Here is a 22,652-nt window from a genome sequence, read left to right as displayed (position 1 = left end):
CTCCACTTGTCTATCAGGTGGTAATCCGGGAAGATCTTCGGGAAAGACTTCCGGATAATCACACACAACCGGTATATTCTGCACCTCTTTCTTTTCTTTCTTAGCATCGATTACGAATGCCAAGTACGATGCGCATCCTTTGGACAAACATTTCCTGGCTTTCATCAGGGAGATGATTCCAGAATTCACTCTGCGTTTGTCCCCGAACACCATAAATGATTCCTTTCCGGGTGGGTTTACCTTTACTATCTTCTTTCGGCATTGAATCTCAGCATCGTTGGCGCTAAGCCAATCCATACCCAAAACGATGTCGAAACCGTTTAACTCTATGGGTAATAGCTCTTCATCGAATTCGTTTCCGTTTAGGTCAATGACGATGTTCCTAATACGATTACTAACAGGTACGAATTTGCCACTGACAACTTCTACAATCAGGGCATTATCTAGTTTTTCTACAGGCAATGCTAATTTCCCACCAAATTTATGCGACACAAAGGAGTAGTTGGCTCCGGAATCAAATAGTATATTTGCAGGCAAACCATTTACAAGAAAGGTACCTGAAGCGACGTCTGCTGCCTCCTTTGCAGCCTCGAGCATCATCTGGAAGGCTCTCGCCTTCGGCTTCGGTGGTATGTTGGGTCTTCCTGTCTCCTTCTTCTTCGGGCAATCCCTTGAAATGTGCCCCTCCTCGTTGCACTCATAACAGACCTTCTTAGTGAACGTGCATTCATTGGCATAGTGCCCAGGCTTTCCGCATTTGTAACAAGTGACCCCTCCGTCACACTTCCCAGAGTGCTTTTTCTTGCACTTGTCACACCACTTCGCTTCTGATCCTCCTCCTCTCGAACCAAACTTCGAGAATCTACCTTTCTTACCGGACCTTGAGGATCCGTCAAATTTCCTTTTCTCTCCCACTTCCGCTCTCTCCAGACCCTTCTCTCGTATCTGGGTCTCCACATTCTTAGCAGCCCAGATGGCGGCTTTCAGAGTGGTAGATTGTTTGACCATTGGACCGAAGTCCGCTGGTAATCCGAGGGCAAATTTGTTAACCTTGGAGAGTTCAGTTGGGACGAGGTGAGGAACAAACTTCATTTTCTCAGTAAAGCTTGCAGCGTATTCCGTAACGCTCATTCTTCCCTTCTTCAGATTCTGGAATTCGTTGTTGATTTCCAGAAGATCCTGCTCAGAGCAGTATTTCAGAGTGGTAGATTGTTTGAGCATTGGACCAAATACGCCACAAAATCAATGTTTTAAACGGTAGTCTAAACATTTTTTTTGATCTAATAACAATTTCAACATACTACAAAGACCATTTACGCAGTTTTGACTTATATATTTATCTCATATAAACTCGAGCAATCATTAAAATTTTATGACGTAATTAATGTTGATCCATTACCAAATGTCTAATCAGATACATTCTAGAGATAACTGAAAAAAAAATCATTTTACAATATAATATTTAACAAAATAATCACATGATTGGCAAATAATAATAAAAACATCACTAGCTGCATAAAATGATCACTAATATGCAACGCGTGACTTGTAAATTACGAAATTACTTCCTGGATTCAAGAAAAATTAAAATCTAAGCAATAACTCTTTTTCAATGAAAAAAAAAAGTATATTTCGTAATATTATACTCGGAAGTTATTTTATAATAGTAAAATTCTTCAAAATTCTGTAAAATTGTTCATAATCTTTTTTCATATCTTTTGAAACCATTGTTGGTTTTGGTAGATTCTTTCAAATTTTTTTAATGATTATTTCCAAGTGTATCGTATTTATTACGTTTTTTTTAACTAATTCACCTACGTATATAATCTTAATCGTTAATTAATATACAAATAACTTCAAAGTCAAGGGCAACATCAACATGTATATAAAAAAAAATACGTGTATACATTATACACACGAAGGGGAACATCAATATCAATATATTAGTAATTTTTTTAAAGAAAAGTCAAAAGTGGGAAAGGGTGTATGTAACACGGTTTGAACATAGAGATGTGGTGGTCCACGTCATCGTCTTCTTCCACCTATCACGCGCTATTTCTTCCACTTTTTTTCTGCTTTTTCTACCCCATTTACACCTTCCCCTTCTCCCTCTCATTTCTCTCTACCAATATTCCGACAAAAAAACCTCAATCAAATCTCTTCCATTAATTCGACATTTGCAGTTTAGCTTGCAATTCAAACGCGTAAACATCTGATTTCAGTTCATCAAATATGTTGCGGATGTGTGCTAAGCCTATTGAGCGATGTTTAGGACGACGGAGTGGTGATGTACTTTTATGGCATAATGACTTGAAGCCTCATGCCTCCGGCGACTTCTCTATCGCCGTTGTTCAGGCCAATTCTAACCTTGAAGATCAAAGTCAGGTTTATACTTCGCCTTCCGCTACATATGTTGGCGTCTACGATGGTCATGGTGGCCCTGAAGCTTCTCGTTTTGTTAATTCTAACCTTTTCCCCTTCATTCATAGTAAGTACTTTTACGTTATTGTTAATGTCAAACCCTAGCTTGAAGTTTCAACTGGTTTTGCTATTGATTTTTCCAAAATTTCAATGTTGCTATAGTTTTTTTTTTATATGTTTTAGAGTTGAAATTCAGAATCGGAAAGTGTGATTCCCAATTTTATTGATCGATATCTGTGATTATGTATTCATCTCTGGCGAATTTCGATTTTCTGTAGAGTATGCATCAGAACAAGGAGGTATATCCGCAGATGTTATAAAAAAGGCATTCAGCGCCACAGAGGAGAAGTTTTTCCAGTTCGTGAAGCATCAAATGCCCATTAAACCACAGATTGCATCAGTTGGATCATGTTGTCTTGTTGGTGCTATTTCCAACGATGAATTACATGTCGCTAACCTTGGAGACTCACGAGTAGTCCTTGGCCAGAAGGTTTCCGATGGAAGAAAGGGTAAAGTCGTTGCAGAGCGTTTGTCAAGAGATCATAATGTCTCATATGAAGAAGTGAGGAAGGAGGTAGAAGCACAACATCCTGGTGATTCACCTGTTGTTATGTATTGCCGTGGAGTTTGGAGAATCAAAGGCATAATTCAGGTACTACTTTCACTTAATTTCATCAACTTATAATGTTTCAGACTTCAACGGATTCATGTAATCACTGATCAATAATCATCTTCAAAATCTCAAACGATCGATTCTTTTCTCCTTTAGCTTTCTGAAAAGACAATTATTCTGAAGCATCTGATTCGTGAATCGTATTGTCTGTTCCCTTTTACTTTTTCGAGAAGCACCACATGTTCTCAAGCAACTGAAGTTATCATGTAAATGATACGCCAAATATATGTTCTTTCTTTTTCCAGGTATCAAGATCAATAGGTGATTTCTACTTAAAGAAACCCGAATTCCACAGGGACCCACGTTATCTACAGTATGGAAACCATGTTCCATTGAAGAAAGCTGTATTATCAGCAGAACCTTCCATCATTTCAAGAAAACTCAAATCCCAAGATTTGTTTTTAATATTTGCTTCTGATGGACTTTGGGAGCATTTGAGCGATGAAGCAGCAGTGGATATTGTATATAATAATCCAAGATCGGTTAGTCACCTTTTTTTAATTATTATATTAATTTATATCATTATTAATGGAAATGAGAAATGTTTGGTTACAGGGGATAGCAAAAAGACTAGTAGGGGCAGCGATACGTGAGGCGACAAAGAAGAGGGAGTTGAGATACAAGGATATAATGAAAATCGAGAGGGGTATTAGGCGTCATTTTCACGATGATATATCTGTGATAGTAATATATCTTGATCGTGAGAAGGGTACATCGAAAAACAGGAAGCTAGGGTTTACAACTGCGCCTATGGATATATTTTCTCATAATGAAGATAAAAATCATAAAACTGTGGAAGATCCCCTTTTGTCCAATTAAGACCCGAAAAAAGAGTGTAAATATTTAACAAGATTGAATGTAGGAATTTTAGGATTGGTGAATGGTGATGGGTGTCTTGTATCTTCATCTCTATAAAGTTCTAACATGATATTTCTTTGTTTTTTGGTTGATGAGTTGGGTTTATAAATACAATGCATGATATTTTACCCTAGTTTTGATATATATATATATATATATATATATATATATATATATATATATATATATATATATATATATATATATATAGCTCCATTTTCCTTTTCATTGTATGTACATTTTCTATGATCAATAAAAACCTAGAGCCTTTTAGGTAAATAATCTTCATGGTGTTGAAGTCATCTGTCCATACTCCATAGCATTGATTGTTTGAAGTTAAGGAGTTTTGGGGTTAATAGGTTATGTAGTATGTGTTCTTGATTGATTTTGTCTTTGTATTCGATTACTCTTTTGTAGTTATTGGTTTATGGGGTACGAAACATAATTATCTTCAGTATATTAGTTTTCAAGTAGATGGTAAAAGCTAAGGATAATAAATTAAAAGGGTAATATATTTTTCAATTTATATATATTTGGTCACTGAGTTTATTTCGTCCATATTTACCCCTTCAACTTGTTAAAATGTACATATTGAGTCCGTATAACGAGTTACTCCAGGTTAGACGGTCAAAATGATTTAATACAATAATATATTTATCACTTTGTACACATTTATTCCTTAATATTTTTATACAAATTTAATCCTTAATATTTTTGTACACATTTAGTCATTAATATTTTTTGTTGCAAAATAAGTCATTTGTGTTTTTATACTCATTTATAGTTATGAATGATTTTCTTAGGTTTTCTCACGACATCTTACGTGAGACAATCATTAATGAGGTGTTTGAGGCTTTTGATACTTATGTCCATAGTGATCTCAACTACTTTGTTGCTTAGGTCTTATGTTCTGAAATTCATAATTTTTTCATACGATCTCGGATTTTACGGATCTTTATATCCATGTGTTTGTATTTTAGTCTACCAAAACGTTCGTTTAGATTACTCCCGCTAAAAAGTAATATATTTTTACTTACGATCTTTATATCCTTACTTTTTTATGAATGCATGTATGGATATTTTTTTATAAAATCATAAGTAAAAATAATATTACATTTTAACGGGAGTAATCTTAACGAAAGTTGTAGTAGACTCAAAAAACAAATATGTGGACATAAAGATCGTTAAAATCTAATATCGAATGAAGAAGTTACAATGTTCATAACACAAGACTTAAGCCAAACAACAAGACATACGTAACCAAGCAGTCGAGATCGTGATGGACATAAGCATCAACAACCCTAAACACATCATCAATGATTGTCCCACAAAAAATGCCGTGAGAAAAACCTAAAGAAATCATTCATAAGTACCGAATGAGTACAAAAACAAAAATGACTTATTTTGAAACGAAAAATAATAAGGACTAAATGTGTACAGAATAAGAAATATATTACCCTATTAAGGCATTTTTCTCGGATAAAATTGAATAACTGGTCATAAGGACTGAATGTGTACAGTTTAAGAAGTTGAAGGGGTAAATGTGGACGAAAAATAAAATTCAGTGATCAAATGTGTACAAATCGAAAAATATATTTTAAGTCATTATGGGTGTTAAAGTTATGTTGCGAAGAATTTTCTAGATGAAAATATGTTTGGGGTTACATTAGTAAGGTATATGTTAGACCACGAGATGAGAAAGTTGGTGATTACTTAGGAGAATAACCACTCCAATATAATTACATGGCTCAAAAATTCTTTCAAGATTTTTATGCATATATTAGTTAGAGACCAATATTCATGCACTTCAACATAATGAGAATCAAGATTTTTATGCATATATGCCTTGTGACATCTCCACTTTCTATGAAAGACTTAAATATTTTTTAAAAATTCCTACCGAAATTTCAACATTACCTTTATGTAAGCAAACCATATTCATAAGAATCCTTAATACTTCCAACACAAATAAATAAATAAATAAATAAAATCTAATACACTAGTTGTATATAAGCTATCAACTATTAAATACAAATTGTAGCCTCAAAGGGCACCATAACTAATCAAACTCTTAAAGCAACACTACATGTAATGTGGATGTTATGGTCCTAATCCTTTCAATGATCTTTATCCATTCTTATATCCTTTAAAGAATTGCTTTTAGTGTATCTACGCATCTGATATCTATACATGAACTTGTGTTACATAACAATTCATAACATGATATAATAAGTGAATAATTATACAATGTAAAACGTAACAAATGATTTCACCATATTGTAAAGAAATATAACATGGATACTATACAATGCATATGGAACTGTGCAACTCAACACAACCAAATTGACTTAGGATCTTAATTAACTGTAAGTCTCCAATCTGCTTGTGTATCATTCAAATCCGTTTGATGGTGCGGAATCCCAATCAAACGGATGATGTCAGATCAAATTAGAAGAGAAGGAGAAGAAGATTAACTTGAATCTATGATGTATTAATGATGAGAATGAAGTTCCTTACAATAGATTGACACATACTCTCTTCTTCTCTATCTAGAACACACCTTAGAATACACACGCTTAAGCTCCTTGTTCGTACACCCACATACACTCCTCACCATATATATATGAGACATGGGCCATGAACATGTTCACGGCCGTAAACACAGTCATAAACTCTTAAAACATTACAGAAAAATACAATTGCCTAGAAAAGCAAAGTATAAACCATAATTTTGACCTAATAATCTCCCCTTGGTTTATAACTTTCTTTTCTAACTGACACAACAAACTCCCCCTAAAAAATAGCTGGCTTTTCTTGTTAATCTTCATTGTAAGCTTGACTTCAGCATTTATCTTCAAATTCTTTACAACCTTAAGATGAACTTGATGAATCTTCAAAGAATGACTTCATCTTGAGCAGCTGGGATTTTCTGCAGAATTTGACATTGAACGCACATTGGGCGAGGAGGCTTCTTGTACTGATTCTTGAAAGATAGCGCTTTCAGCTTGAGAATCTTCAGAGAGAACTAATCTTTTGGATCACTTCATCAGGTTTAAGATAACAGCAGACTGATTGAGGAAGCTTCAATGCAATCTGTCACATAATCTTCAAGTGCAACTTCACCTTGCTTCTGGGGTTGAAAGATTGAATGTTGAAAGAATAATCTTTATTTCTTGCTCCTTCGAATGAGAATTCTTCGATGATCACGGATGAAACTTTGGCTCAGAAATCTCGATACAGTCTCCATGAATCTCATCTACACATGAATTCACTTTTTAAGACAAAACAAAAATTAAAAGAAAACTTAGCACACAAATTAAAACAGAAACAAAAATATTTTTGGATTTTTGATTTTTCTAAACAAGAAATAAAACAGAAATAATAATATTTTTGGATTTTGATTTTTTTTATTTTTTTTTAATTCTCCCCCTAAATTTGTGCATAGAGGAAAAATATGAACAAATTTAACAAAAAGAAAAATATTTGGGATCAAAGTTGTGACACAGCCTGAACTTGTTTATCAGTACCTTCACCTTCATGAATAGATATGGTCAATTGCTGGTATTGTGGTCCACTTAAACACGAAGGATATCGACAAAATTTTCTAAATAAACCATTTAGCTGACGACGACCACGGGTATTGTCGTACACTTAAATTAAGCAGCAAGATCTACAGACAACCTCTAAATGGTTCAATTTTAGTTGCACTAGAACGTGTTCCCCACTTCCCGATATACCATGGTTATCAAGAACTTCCTAAGGACTCCTTACTTTAGGTGAGTAAACAATTATTAAAGAGGAAGTCAGATTTAGAGATAGATGCATATGTTATGTCCTAGGTCGATCTTTTTCAATCATGCAGAGGGGACAACATATGACTAACAGAGATAGAAGGATTGAGAGATAGAATGTTGCATATGTTGTGTTCCAAGTCGGATATGTTTCAATCACGCAGAGGAGACAACATATGACTAACAGATAGAAATAGTTTCATAGATAGGGAGGTGCGTAGAAATAGAGTTGCATATGTTGCATTTCAGGTCGGTTCTCTTCCAATCATGCAGAGGAAGCAACATATGACTGACAGATAGAAAGCAAGAAAATAATTTCCTACAAGCCTACTTTATCAAAACCCCCAATCGCTCTATCAGAACCAGAATTAAGGACATAAGTCCGTACATCAAGGAAAAGTTAAGCCACAGTTCTAGATGCATATTAATTTAGTGTATCTCGTGGGTTCCCGTGTTTATCTCACTGCTCAATCTACCCAAGTGTCGTATGGTCAGTCCAAACAATCTTATCTAAATCCACAATGTCAAATCCTCCGTGCCTACCAGTACATTGAACACAAAGTCTAGACAATTCAGATTCAGTCCCTTACACTGGTTTTAGACTGCCCATTATCACTTTCTTGATATCACTTCCCAAATAATGCCTACTAACGAAAAACTATAAGAAAATGAAAAATTGTCTTTGAAAAGAATCAGTTTAAGATAAACTCAGTAGTATAGAGAGCAAAACGCAAACCGTAATTCACCGATTGAATTTGCATCCAGACGGTCTGAGAACAGCACGCATAATCTCATAACAGATCCAAAAATTCTTCATGTCATTAAGCACTAACCCCATTTGTGATCTCTTCCTTTCCTCCTTTCCCGCAAAAGGACACATACTCTCAAACAAAGGTCTGAATGTTGTACAGTTGAGAGATCTCCCCTATCATCTGCCTGGAACAACCACTACCAACAAAATGAAGTCTGATGACATGCCTCCATAGCTGCTCCGACACAGAGCAGGATCAGTTGGTCTTTGGAACCCAATCCATTTTGAAATTGGGTCGACCTTTGTCATCTACGCAAGATACATTTTCCCACGACATGTGTTGTTTATCACAAACATAAGATGTAGAAATATTAGAGTCATTAGTTGATTTGGGAGATTGAGCTTTCGGAATTCATTTGTAGTTGGGTTTAACCCATTTCTTGTTGGATCGGATGGGTGCCTCGGCACTTGATTTTGATCTCGAAGCCGATCGCCAAGATGACCTTGGTTTCACTGGAGCATCTCTTGGATTTGACTTCTTGGCTGGCATTCCCTTCTTGTTCTTGGGAGTTGGATTCTTGGCCTTTTGCGTGTTCCAGTCACCATGGTCTGAACGTGAACTTGACGGGTTTCTTTTGAAGTATCTCCATCTTGGCGCGTTCTGCCAGCCTTGTGCATAGTAGGGAAAGTATGCGCGATTAGGACAATTTCTGGCAATGTGTCAATTGTAACGCCCGTAGATCAGGGCTAGTCAATTTAGAGACGATAGGCGTCAAAAATGAATTTTTGATGAAAGATTATTTAGAATGAATAGTCTTAACTAAGTTATATTATATGTTACAAGGTTTTCGTGCATATAAAGAACGCCGAAATCCGAGTTATAACGAAGAAGTTATGACCTGTTGAAGTTTCGCGACAGAACCAGCACGACACAGCGCGACGTAAAAAGTGAATTTATGTTAGAGCGATATTTAGCCTTAGTGATCCAAACGAAAGTTGTAGAGTTCGTTAAACCGTGAGCGTGCATAAAAAAAACGTCCAAATCTGACTTCGTATGAGGAAGTTATGATTTTTCTAAGTTTCAGCTTAGCAGTATGCAGCCCGAATACTCGATTTGAGATCGAGCGGTTTTTAGCCAAAACAATCTAAACGAGAATTGAAGATCTCGTCAATTGTAGTGAAACGATAAAAAGATAGGCGAAAACGGACGTCGGATGAAGAAGCTATGAATTTATAACGGAGTTTTCCAGTCCCGGCCTACTAAAAATAATATAATAAAAATAAATTCAAAATTAGCCAACGCAGTCTAAACGAAAGTTGTAGAGAGTAGTCTCACCTTCGCGTGGATATAAAGAACGTCGAAAACGGAGCTCGTATGCGAAAGTTACGCAATTTAGAAGTTCGACGAGTCAATTACGCCCAGCGTAATTTGAGTACGCCCAGCGTACTCAGTCGGATGCAACTTGTCTGACCAATACTCAAGTGCCACCATTCGACGCACGCAATGACGTCAAAGTACGCCCTGTGTAACTCGAGTACGCCCCGCGTAATTTGAGATTACGCTCCGCGTAATCCCAGACCCAGCAGCCTATAAATAGAACTCGAAATCAACCATTTTCTCTTGTTCAAACTCTTTCTTCTCTCTAGTTTTTGCCTCGTTTTGCGTGCCGTTTATACCCCGAAGCCCCGGTAATATTTACGAGCCCCGAAGCAAGATCCGAAGCCCCGAGGATCCCGAAGAGCGTTATTCCCGAGCCGAAGCGTTGCCCGCGAGGAGCCGATTTTTGTAAAGATCTTCCAGATCTACGGAGAAACACTACTTTAGCAAGCCGTAGTGCTGCCCGATCATCTTCTGATCAAGTGAGTGTATAGTCACTTTCATCTTATACATAAATATGAAGTATTTTATAAAATACGTGCTATGTGTTATATATTAATTATCTATTTGAGATGGATTTGGAATTGATGTTTTTATACGGGTGTTAAATGATTTAAATTGTGTTTGTATTTATATCTACAAAAATGTTGGGTAGAACATGGGTAGATGGAATTGTTGGTGACGATGCGACTTCGTGCCTATTGAGTAAGCCTTGGTGACGATGCGACTTCATGCCTATTTGATAAACCTTGGTGACGATGTGACTTCGTGCCTTTGGTGTAAACCCAGGTGACTATGAGGCATAGTGCCTATTGTGTAAACCCTGGTGACTATGAGACGTAGTGCCAATTGTATGAACCCTGGTGACTATGCGACGTAGTGTCTGTTGTATAAATCGTGGTAGCAAATGGACTGTGTGCCAGTTCCTTAGGTAAACCCTTAGGAATGAATGAAGAAAGTATAATCGATTCTTAGGGTAAAACCTTAATAAATAAAGAAGATAATGGGGATGGGTATTTGGGTTTATTGTTGATAATTGAATATAATAAATGTATTATTGTGGGTTGAAAACCCTATATGCTCACCAGGCTCCCAAGCCTGACCCACTCAGTTTTCTTTGTATCACAGGTATCAATACGAAGACATATTTCACTGAGAGAATAAAGGAGATGTAAATCATTAGTGTAAATAAACGTAAGTTTTGTTTATGCTTATGTTTTGTATTGACGATGACATCCCAAATGTTTTAAAACGAATTAAAAATATTTTTCTTCGGAAATGCTTTGATAACGTATTTATCATGTTTTACTGGGAACAAATTCCGCAACATTTTTATTAAAAGAGGTACTCTGATTATTATAAAGCATAAACAAAATCGGTCTTTTCTGGCCGTGAAAATGGGGATGTCACAGTTGGTATCAGAGCATTAGTTTAAGCGAACTAGGAATAAGGATTTATTTCTAGACTTAAACTTAGAATGCTAAGCAATGATTGTGAGATGAGTGTCTACTATAATTTAGACACGAGCACTAGTTTATTTTAGGAAAATGCCTAAAATGTTTTATGTGCTAAATGATTTATGTTATAGCTATAAAAATGTCTTATATGTTGTTATTTGTTCGGATCTATGGTCTGTTGCCGACCGGATCTGGAAACCTTATGTGTTCAGGATTCTAAGCGTATGATTACGATATTAAAACTAGCATGTAACTTTTCAGAGTAATAAGGAGATTTATACGTCTATCGTAAATAAGATCTTTCCTATCTTAAATTCTCGTCTTGGTACACCGAACGTCTGCTTGGGTGTACAAAACAAGAGGAAGATGACAACCTGAGCCTAAGAATGTGATGGGTCATACATCGGTCGTTGCGCCTACAACCCGAACCTATCACAATGGCAGAAGTTCAGGAAGTGATGCGAACCATGATAGACTGAGAAAATAGCAAAAATGAAAAGGCTTACGATACTAAATGGTACCTATCGGAAGATATCGTAAGAGTGATATCATGCCTTTTGAATGCGTCAAATAAATAATACGTCTAGTACGGGAGAAGTACATGTTCGATTAGCAGAAAGAAAGATTTTTGGCATAATCCATGAAGTTATCTCATCATCTGACGTTTCCATCACCAACCGAGTGAAGCAGAATTGATGATTAAAGATACGCATGGAAGAAATCCTAGTAGAGTCTAGGGAAAATTATATGATTGTTTGGACACATTTGTATGTGTTAAAATTGTTTATATGATAATGACTTGGGAAAAAACTGTGAGACAATACTTGGGACGAGTATGAGTAGGTGTGAAAGGTAGTAGATGCATATACTACCGGAAGCACAGGACTCGCACTTGGATCAGGGAAAGTCACAAGGTTACCAAGAAGCTAGTGATTGATTCCATTTTATTCTGGTATGTCATTACCATTGTTTCGGTAATGACTAGTAAGATGGTTCTTGTTCCGACCCTAGTGGTCATGTTTAAATTTGAGTTCGACTACGAGGAGTATGTTACGTGGTCTAGAGGACCAAGTTAAATGTAACATCTGACTTAAGTCAGAAGGTTGAAGTTAATGCGATTGATAGTGTCGCGCTCGTTGTTAAAAGAAGTTTGTAGGCAGAAATGCTACATGCTGAAATGTGATTATATCACATTAGAATATGAAGGAAGGTATATTCCATTTTGGAATTTAACTCTAAGAGACCTGAGTCTAAGCATTACATCATTCGATGAGAGGTCATTAGAGCACGACCCATCGGTCTGTTACAATAGATAAAAGAAAGTATTTATCCTAAGAAGAAGAAGGAGTCCACAATAAGGACTTATTTGGCAACTTGAAGGTTACGATTGAAAGTACAACATGATACGATAAGCAGATGCAAGATTGGGCATCTTCTGCGGTCAAGAAAGCCATAAGAGTTAAATACTCTTTCGAGGAAACATAGAAGTTACGGTTATTACCTAGGATGAAGAAATAACGTGTGGAATCATTATACAAGTTCTATTTTCATTGATGATTCTGGGACGTAATCATCCTAAGGGGGAGATAATTGTAACACCCGTAGATCAGGGCTAGTCAATTTAGAGACGATAGGCATCAAAAAATGAATTTTTTATGAAAGATTATTTATAATGAATAATCTTAACTAAGTTATAGTATACATTACAAGGTTTTCGTGCATATAAAGAATGCCGAAATCCGAGTTATAACGAAGAAGTTATGACCTGTCGAAGTTTTGCGACAGAACCAGCACGACACAATGCGACGTAAAAAGTGAATTTATGTTAGAGCGATATTTAGCCTTAGTGATCCAAACGAAAGTTTTAGAGTTCGTTAAACCGTGAGCATGCATAAAAAGAACGTCCAAATCTGACTTCGTATGAGGAAGTTATGATTTTTCTACGTTTCAGCTTAGCAGTATGCAGCCCGAATACTCGATTTGAGATCGAGCGGTTTTTAGCCAAAAAAATCTAAACAAGAATCGAAGATCTCCTCAATTGTAGTGAAACGATAAAAAGATAGGCGAAAACGGACGTCAGATGAAGAAGCTATGAATTTATAACGGAGTTTACTAGTCCCGGCCTACTGAAAATAATATAATAAAAATAAAGTCAAAATTAGCCAACGGAGTCTAAACGAAAGTTGTAGAGCGTAGTCTCACCTTCGCGTGGATATAAAGAATGTAGAAAACGGAGCTCGTATGCGAAAGTTACGCAATTTAGAAGTGCGACGAGTCAATTACGCCCAGCGTAATTTGAGTACGCCCAACGTACTCAGTCGGATGCAACTTGTCTGACCAATACTCGAGTGCCACCAGTCGACGCACGCAATGACGTCATAGTACGCCCTGCGTAACTCGAGTACGCCCCGCGTAATTTGAGATTACGCCCCGCGTAATCCCAGACCCAGCAGTCTAAAAATAGAAGTCGAAATCAGCCATTTTCTCTTGTTCAAACTCTTTCTTCTCTCTAGTTTTGCCTCGTTTTGCGTGCCATTTATACCGAAGCCCCGGTAATATTTACGAGCCCCGAAGCAAGATCCGAAGCCCCGAGGATCCCGAAGAGCGTTATTCCCGAGCCGAAGCGCTGCCCGCGAGGAGCCGGTTTTTGTGAAGATCTTCCAGATCTACGGAGAAACACTACTTCAGCAAGCCGTAGTGCTGCCCGATCATCTTCTGATCAAGTGAGTGTATAGTCACTTTCATCTTACACATAAATATGAAGTATTTTATAAAATACATGCTATGTGTTTGTCACACCCCCAAACCAGAACGGCGGAAATGTTCGGGGGCGGAGGACGTCATGTTCAGTATCATAACAGTTTATAGAAAGGTAAGTACACACCACCATATATAAAGCTTTTAAAAATTTTTACATCATTGTATTCATTAAATGTCCAAAAGATAAATGCATAAACATCTTTCAAAAGAAGTAATAATGCCAGCGCGTTATTCACCAAAAGTTGATTTCCAAACTTGCTTAACGATTCCCTGAGAATACAAGTTATCTCAAAGAAAAAGTGTCAACAATTAAGTTGGTGAGTTCATAAGTGATTTAGAAACATTGAATGCCATTCCAAAATGAGTGTATATATTTTCCAAGAAAACCCCATATTTCCTTATAAAAGTGTGAAATGCATGAGAATGTTGGTATTGAAAAACGTAGATAGTTGAACCAAGAAAATCCCTTATTTTCCTAATAGTTGTTTGTTTAATGTCCAAGACTGACATTTTGAAGCAATCCACATGCTTTAGAGAAGTTTTAAACATAGGTTTATATAATAAACCTATTAGAAGATTTCAGTTTGTTAGATAACGAATAACCGTAGTAACTACTTATTCATTATTCAAAAGTACTATAATAGTTGTATATCCGATGAGTTTTATAACCATACTGAACATAATATGCCTGTAGCGACGTTCTTCAGGCGTCGTAGCGTTATGACAAACTGTCACCCCAAAAGACGGACTGTAGCTAACAGTCAGGGCGCGGGATCATGACTTCCCATATAGATCTATACACATTTGACACGTTCTCCCAACGGGAGACTCTGGTTATAGACAGGACTTGTAGCGATACCTTTTATCTAGAAGGCAGTGTTTGAAGATATACACGTCTCATGGATTCTCAACTAAGTCTGTATTAAAGTGATAGTTTTGTATGCAAAGTTTATCCCTTTTCACAATGTTTGACCAACATAAATTATAAGTTTTTAGAATATATGAAAACGGTTTTAACAACGAAAGATGCTTTGGTGTTACTAAAAACTTTGTATAAAACTTTTGCACGTAAAGTATAACAAGAGTTTCCGCATAATAGAACTAAATCACAAGTGATTCATTTGATAGAAATGAGTAAATGAGATTTTTCACGATAATAACGGTATGTTTACTTGTATTCCTCCCCTAAAAGAGTATAAAAGCATTTAAAATGTATTTAAAGAGTGTTCGAAGGGGGATATGAACTCACCTGATAGTTTGAAGATAGCGAGATGGAAAACCAGGCAGAGTTTCGCCTCGGGAAACGGACTTTTCTCGGGATTCTCGGGAATCTCAGGAGTAAAATCGACCCTCGGGACTTGAGCAAAAATGACCAGGGCTTCGGGTTTGAACGTGCACGGAAATTGAGGCAAGATCGTGAGAGAAAGGAGAGAATTGAGCATTTTTTCGGAAAGCCTCGCATTCTATTTATAGGGGGTCTGAGAAGCCTCGTACGCGGGGCGTACGCTCGTACGCAGCGCGTACGCGTACGTCATGCATTACCGAAGCCTCGACTACCTCGGCTTCGGATGGGACGGCGGGTCGGACGGGTCGGTCGGACGGGCGGGTCGGACGGGTCGGTAGCCTCGCATAGGGCGACGTGGACGATCCGAGGCCAATACTCTCGGGTACGCAGGGCGTACAGGGGTACGCGGCGTGTACCTCGGATGAGGACACTGACTCCTCTTCGGATAATACTTGATTTTTGAATTAAATAAATATATAATTTATTTAATAAAATTCAAAAATTCATATCTTCTTCATACGAACTCCGTTTTCGATGGTCTTTATATCCACGCGTAGGTGAGACTACGCTCTACAACTTTCGTTTAGACTCCGTTGGAAAATTCCGAAATTATTTTTATTATTTATTTTATAACTCATCGTGTTTAAGGAACTTCTTCAAAAATCCATAACTTCTTTATCTGACGTCGGTTTTTGCCAGACTTTTTACCGCTGAAATACCATTGTCGAGACCTTCGATTCTCGTTTAGGTCATTCCGGCCAAAAGTGGATCGATCTCCGATTCAAGTTTTTAGCTGTCTGCTGCTAAGCCGAACTTGGAAAAATCTAAATTTCAATATACGAAGTCGGATTTGAGCATTCTCTTTAAGTATGATCCCGGTTTAATGATATTACACATAATAGGAAATTAAATAGATACTTTTTGGGCATCTTATTATCAAAGTAAATTTTATTACCCCAAGATGGTTACAATACTTGACTTTTTAGGTTATTACAAAGAGTTGAAATATCGGGTTGTTACAGTGTTATATATTAATTATCTATTTGAGATGGATTTGGAATTTATGTTTTTATACGGGTGTTAAATGATTTAAATTGTGTTTGTATTTATATCTACAAAAATGTTGGGTAGAACATGGGTAGATGGAATTGTTGGTGACGATGCGACTTCGTGCCTATTGAGTAAGCCTTGGTGACGATGCGACTTCGTGCCTATTTGATAAACCTTGGCGACGATGTGACTTCGTGCCTTTGGTGTAAACCCAGGTGACTATGAGACGTAGTGCCTATTGTGTAAACCATGGTGACTATGAGACGTAGTGCCAATTGTATGAACCCTGGTGACTATGCGACGTAGTGCCTGTTGTATAAACCGTGGTAGCAAATGGACTGTGTGCCAGTTCCTTAGGTAAACCTTAGGAATGAATGAAGAAAGTATAATCGATTCTTAGGGTAAAACCTTAATAAATAAAGAAGATAATGGGGATGAGTATTTGGGTTTATTGTTGATAATTGAATATAATAAATGTATTATTGTGGGTTGAAAACCCTATATGCTCACCAGGCTCCCAAGCTTGACCCACTCAGTTTTCTTTGTATCACAGGTATCAATACGAAGACATATTTCACTGAGAGAATAAAGGAGATGTAAATCATTAGTGTAAATAAACGTAAGTTTTGTTTATGCTTATGTTTTGTATTCACGATGACATCCCAAATGTTTTAAAACGAATTAAAAATACTTTTCTTCGGAAATGCTTTGATAACGTATTTATCATGTTTTACTAGGAACAAATTCCGCAACATTTTTATTAAAAGAGGTACTCTGATTTTTATAAAGCATAAACAAAATCGGTCTGTTCTGGCCGTGAAAATGGGGATGTCACAGTCCAGGTGTTCCACAGTAAAAACATGTCTTTTTCTTCACTGTGAAGTTGTTTCTTCCTACCCCTGGTGGCGTATCCCTGCCTTGTCTCTTAGTGTTCCCACAAGCACAATTATAACAGGCACTCTGTTTCACTGGAATTGGTGGCATGTATTTCTCAATAGCGGGTTGATCAGAAGCAGCTGAGTTCGAAGCAACAGATTCAGAGTTCAAGGATATGTTGGTTTGTTCAATGGTGTTCTCCTTGTTCTCATCCTCTGCTACTTTACCTGCACATGAAGTAGATGTGCTAGAAACAGGAACATCAATATTTTCAAACAAGTCATTAAATATGTCAAAAAAATTTAACTTAACATGATCCGGAGCAGAAGCATCACAAGATGTATCATTGATTTTAACATCTGAAACAAAAGAGTTATCATTTGAAACAGAAACAGCAGGTTCAGAAACATTTTTATTTTCAGAAACATATCCTTCAGCTTCTTGCTTTGATTGATTTAAGGATTGATCTGCATGGGAAATAGAAACATTAGTATTTTCAACATTAATAACGCCTCCTGATACAAAACCAGCTGGTTTGCCATAAACCATGAATGATTCGTTGGCAATCTCCTCTTTAGTCAAAGGGTGATACTGATATGTGTGATTGAAAGGAGGAGGTACTTTATCGTATCCTAAACCCTTTTTATTGGTTATCTTTAAATTGAAGACAATGATCTATCATGTTCGCAACTACTTCGTTTGACACATCAAATTTTCTGAAATCAAAATCTGCAGTTTCAAATTTGTTTTTAATGTGTCAAGCTCAATATTTAACTCAGCAAGTAGTCTCATAACATGGTTATAATTTTCACATTTATTGCTATAATCTTCCTGAAGCTTCCTAAAGTCTTTGGTTTTTGCTTCTAATTCAGCCTTCAGAGGTTTCTGTCCTTTCCTGAGTTGATATCCTTCATATATTAGGTCCTCAACTTCTTTTTTTAATAAATCAATTTGTTCCTGAAGAAATTTAATCGTAGTTTCACAAGCTGGAGTACATGAAACTTCATTTACTGGAACGGATTTGGAACTCATTTTTTTTAAATTCTTTGACTAAAAACTCAAAAGTCAACCTTAAAAGTCAAATTTAAAGAGTCAAACATAAAAGTCAAACCGAAAAGCTAAATTTGAAAATTTGAAGGTTAAACGAGAAAGTCAAATTTTAAAGTCAAAGGTCAAACTTGAAAGTTAAAGTCAAAATTTTAGGTAAAAAAAAAAAATCAAAATTAAAAGTTAAAATTTTGGTAGAAAATAGAATTTAAAATTAAAAGAAATTTGAATTTTGGGCTAAAAGTGCAAAAATTGCGAAACTGGGTGCAAATGGGAGTGTTTTTGAATTAAATCCGGAGGGAATGGAACAAGTGTCTTGGTAGTTCAACTGGTAAGGCGTAGGGGAAAGGAGGCGGGTGATCCGGTTTCGATTCTTAGCAACCCCAAAATCAATTCCTATTTTTGCTGATGTTGCGTGCGAGGATGACTGCTGGGAAGCTTGCTGAAGGTGCGAGACCGAGGTGCGAACCGGAAATGCTGCAGGACCGCAAACTCTGACCGTACACGTGCGAACCGTAAACTCTGAGGGCCGTAGTCTCGGACCGTAAACTCCAGCCGTAACATCCGAGGCTGTAAACTCTTCGCATATTACGTGAAAAACAACGTTTTTCACCCCTTTTTGCTCCAAAACTCGATCAAAAACTTGTTTTTATCAAAAAGATGAAGAACAAACCCCCCTTAATTGCCAAGATCTATCCAAAAACGCAAAAATCCTTCCAAAATAAGATCAAATAAGCTCCAGATCTGACAAAATTGATTGATACAATCCAAGCTCTAATTCCAATTGTAAGTCTCCAATCTGCTTGTGTATCATTCAAATTTGTTTGATGGTGTGGAATCCCAATCAAACAGATGATGCCAGATCAAAATAGAAGAGAAGGAGAAGAAGAATAACTTGAATCTATGATGTATTAATGATGAGAATGAAGTTCCTTACAATAGATTCACACACACTTTCTTGTTCTCTCTTGTTTCTCTCTCTAGAACACACACTTAAGCTCCTTGTCCGTACACCCACATGCACTCCTCACCCTATATATATGATACATGGGCCATGAACAGGTTCATAGCCGTAAACCTGTTCACGGCCGTAAACACAGCCGTAAACTCTTAAAACATTACAGTAAAATACAGTTGCCTATAAAAACAAAGTATAAACCATAATTTTGACCAAACATTAACTTATAACTAAAGACGGAAAGTCCACATGAAATGGCATCTTTTACCAATAAAAAGGAATGGTTCTCAATTAGATGCGCTATCCCAACCAACATGAGTACAAATTCTGACTAGAAACATACCTGTAATAAAAAAGCCTTTATTGTAGTAGCATATAATAAATTACCATATCTACTATCTTGTACTAGTCAGGTGCAAACATATTTTAGGGCCAAATCTTAAGTGGGAGATGGAAGAGGAAATAAATAAAATATACCCGCAACTATTCTTGGAATCCACGGTTCATGAACGAAATCATTCTTAGGTGATGGTTAATTGTAACATCCTTAATTTAGGGCTAGAGTTTTTCATTTTAAATTATCATATCTTCGTGAATGAGGTGTACTAGTGGTTCGACTGACTTTACTTATACGTATAATATATATTAAACTCTTATATATATATATATATATATATATATATATATATATATATAATTTTAAACATTTTAAAATATCATGGGTTTAATCTTTTAATAAATTAAACCTTTAATCAAATTAAATTTAAACCATATATGAATTTATTAATTATCCTTTAATTAATCATTTAATTAAATTATTAATAATATCCATAAGGATATATGTTAAACTTTCAAAATACTAGGGTTTGTAATAAATTTCAAAATTTAAGATAAACCAAATATTTAATTACTGAGTCCCATTAATATCTAATTAATTATTTAAGCACTTAAAAATCAATTATATTAACCACAAAATAATTAAAATATGTCAAATACCAATCTCCTAACATCCAAGCCTTAATTTATCATGTAACACATACCAAAAATGGATTTGGGATAACATATGGTAAGAAGATATCAATTAAAAGCTGATATGGCAGATTAGACACATATTTTTCGGATCTGGTCGAGCTCATGTCGTAAGCCTCATAACTCATGTCGTGAGACCTGAATTACAATAAACAGATTTGCATTAGACCAAGCTCACGTCGTGAGCTGCGACAGATCACAACAGGTTTCTTTTATCGATTCACCAATGTGAAAATCCATGAAAGACAACCCATGACTTTGATACCACTGATGGGTTTTTGAGGTCACAACACAATGCTCTACGTGGAAAAATTACTCAAACAATTCAAATAAATTAGGGCACATGCAACCTAGTTTTGATCTATGTCTTTCAAGAATAACAACGTATTATGAACCCTAGGTTATACAACTTTTCTATGATCTAATTAACTTATAAGAACAAGAAAAACTAACCTTTAAGATTATTGTAGTAAAGAATCTTGAATTCCTCCTTGAAAAACCTTTGGGAGCAAGCGCCACAAGTGTTGCGCCTCTAATGGTTCACACCCAAACCCTAGCAACGAAGGAAAACTATAGAGGGAGGGGGAAGGAGCCAAAATTTCGTCCAAGGCTCTTAGAAGGAAGGCTTGTCCGAAATTCAACCCTAAGGAAATTTATATAGGTGATGGGAAGGTGTTGGATAAGGCATGTATCTCCAAGATAACCCTAATCCTTTAGTTTCCTCCCTAAGGCATCCAAGGCACCCTTAGAGCCCAAGGAAACCCTAGAGACACTCTAGATTTCGTTCCCCCCTCTTTAGGGATGTTATAGAATTGCCTAATGCTCAACTATTGAACATTGTCACCTTTAGTCGTCCTACTTTTAATTAATCCCAAAATTAATCCAATTAATTTATGATTAATTATTAATTAAATATTACAATTTCTAATTAATATATTGTTCTCATAATATATTAATAAATCATTTATTTTGATTTCCAATCAATTTATTAACCATATAATAAATTAATAAATCATTTTCTCTCTCTAAAATCTATCCTATTCAATTGCTAGGTTTGAGGGCAATCCAAAAGGATTGTGAACATGCGACAATGTAGAAGGACTTAGACACCTAGTCCAACACCATATAATAAACTAATAATCATTTTTTTATCTCTAAAAGCTATCCTATCAATTGAAGTTTATATCAATTATAGTTATGGACTTAGACACCTAATCCAACACCATCTTAACAGATCACAAGAGTCTGAGGTACCTCATGGATTATTCGAATATGAACATGCGATAGTGTAGATGGCTTGACGTTGTCAGGGATTATGACTGCGAGATTCTTTATCACCCATGGAATGCCAATGTGGTTGTCGGCACTTTAAGCTACAATGCGGTTACTTTTCCTACTCAAGGACACTGTTTGAGGATGACCATTGACTCCCCACTTTGGAATTTGATCAAGGGGGATCAGGACAAGGGAAAGAAGAGGAAAAACTAGAAGTAGGAGACAATCAAGGGTGAGATTAACATGTTTTCTACCAACAATCGCGGGATTTTGACCCGGTGCGGTTGGGTTTGGGGGGGGCATTTTCTGGAGGAGTCCGACAGACAGTATTGGAGGAGGCTCATAAGTACATGTTCTCGATTCACCCAGGATCCACCAAGATATATTGGGATATGAGACTTAGTAATTAGTGGCCCTACATGAAGCAGGAGATAACATGTACATGGAGAGATGATTAACCTGTTAGATGGTCAAGGTTGAGCATCAGAGGTCGCATGGCAAGTTACAGCCCTTGAAGGTTCCCATGTTGAAATGGGAATAAATCATTATGGATTTCATCACCAAGTTGTCGATACGGCCAAGGGATTTGATGCAATTTGGGTCATTGTTGACCGGTTGACCAAGAGTGCTCACTTTCTCACCATCCGGGTGTAACACCGTAAATTTTCAAAACAAAATTTTCATTTCAAAACACAATAAAAGACCTATCACATTTCCTCAAAGTCACAAGTAACAATTTATCAACACATTTTTAATTAAGATTGTTTATCACAAATCCAGGATCTTCCAAACATAATTCCTTCTCTCGTGTGTACAATCGAGCCGACGCCTTCCCGATATCATGAAAAGTAACTGAAACACATATCACATAACACGATAAGCACAAAGCTTAGTGAGTTCCCCAAAATACCACGCACATCTCAAAGAAGATCCTCCAGTCAATGTGTCTTAGTGGAGACTCTCTGGTCCCATAACTCGGGTGGACCCTCCGGTCCTAACTCAACAAAGCATAGCATAATCACAAAGCATAATGAATAATATAT

General features: G+C 36.4%; 1 protein-coding gene across 1 annotated transcript; it reads left to right on the top strand.

Moving 5' to 3' along the window:
* Positions 1 to 2,085: 2,085 nt before the first annotated feature.
* On the top strand, positions 2,086 to 4,044 carry LOC145054039 (putative protein phosphatase 2C 63). Its single transcript, XM_079002173.1, has 4 exons — positions 2,086 to 2,488; positions 2,700 to 3,073; positions 3,340 to 3,576; positions 3,650 to 4,044. Exons 1-4 carry the CDS (start codon positions 2,233 to 2,235, stop codon positions 3,911 to 3,913), a joined length of 1,131 nt encoding a protein of 376 aa, XP_078858299.1. The 5' UTR covers positions 2,086 to 2,232; the 3' UTR covers positions 3,914 to 4,044.
* The last annotated feature ends 18,608 nt before the right edge of the window (positions 4,045 to 22,652 follow it).

The sequence above is a fragment of the Lactuca serriola genome, chromosome 5 (assembly GCF_051521515.1).
Source record: "Lactuca serriola cultivar US96UC23 chromosome 5, Lser_US96UC23_V15, whole genome shotgun sequence".
NCBI lineage: Eukaryota > Viridiplantae > Streptophyta > Magnoliopsida > Asterales > Asteraceae > Lactuca > Lactuca serriola.
This window is presented reverse-complemented; position numbering and strand designations above follow the sequence as displayed.

Coding starts and splice junctions, on each gene's coding strand:
- LOC145054039 (XM_079002173.1), top strand. CDS start 2,233: ATGTTGCGGATGTGTGCTAAGCCTATTGAGCGATGTTTAGGACGACGG. Junction 2,489..2,699: donor CCTTTTCCCCTTCATTCATA/GTAAGTACTTTT, acceptor GATTTTCTGTAG/AGTATGCATCAGAACAAGGA. Junction 3,577..3,649: donor TATATAATAATCCAAGATCG/GTTAGTCACCTT, acceptor GTTTGGTTACAG/GGGATAGCAAAAAGACTAGT.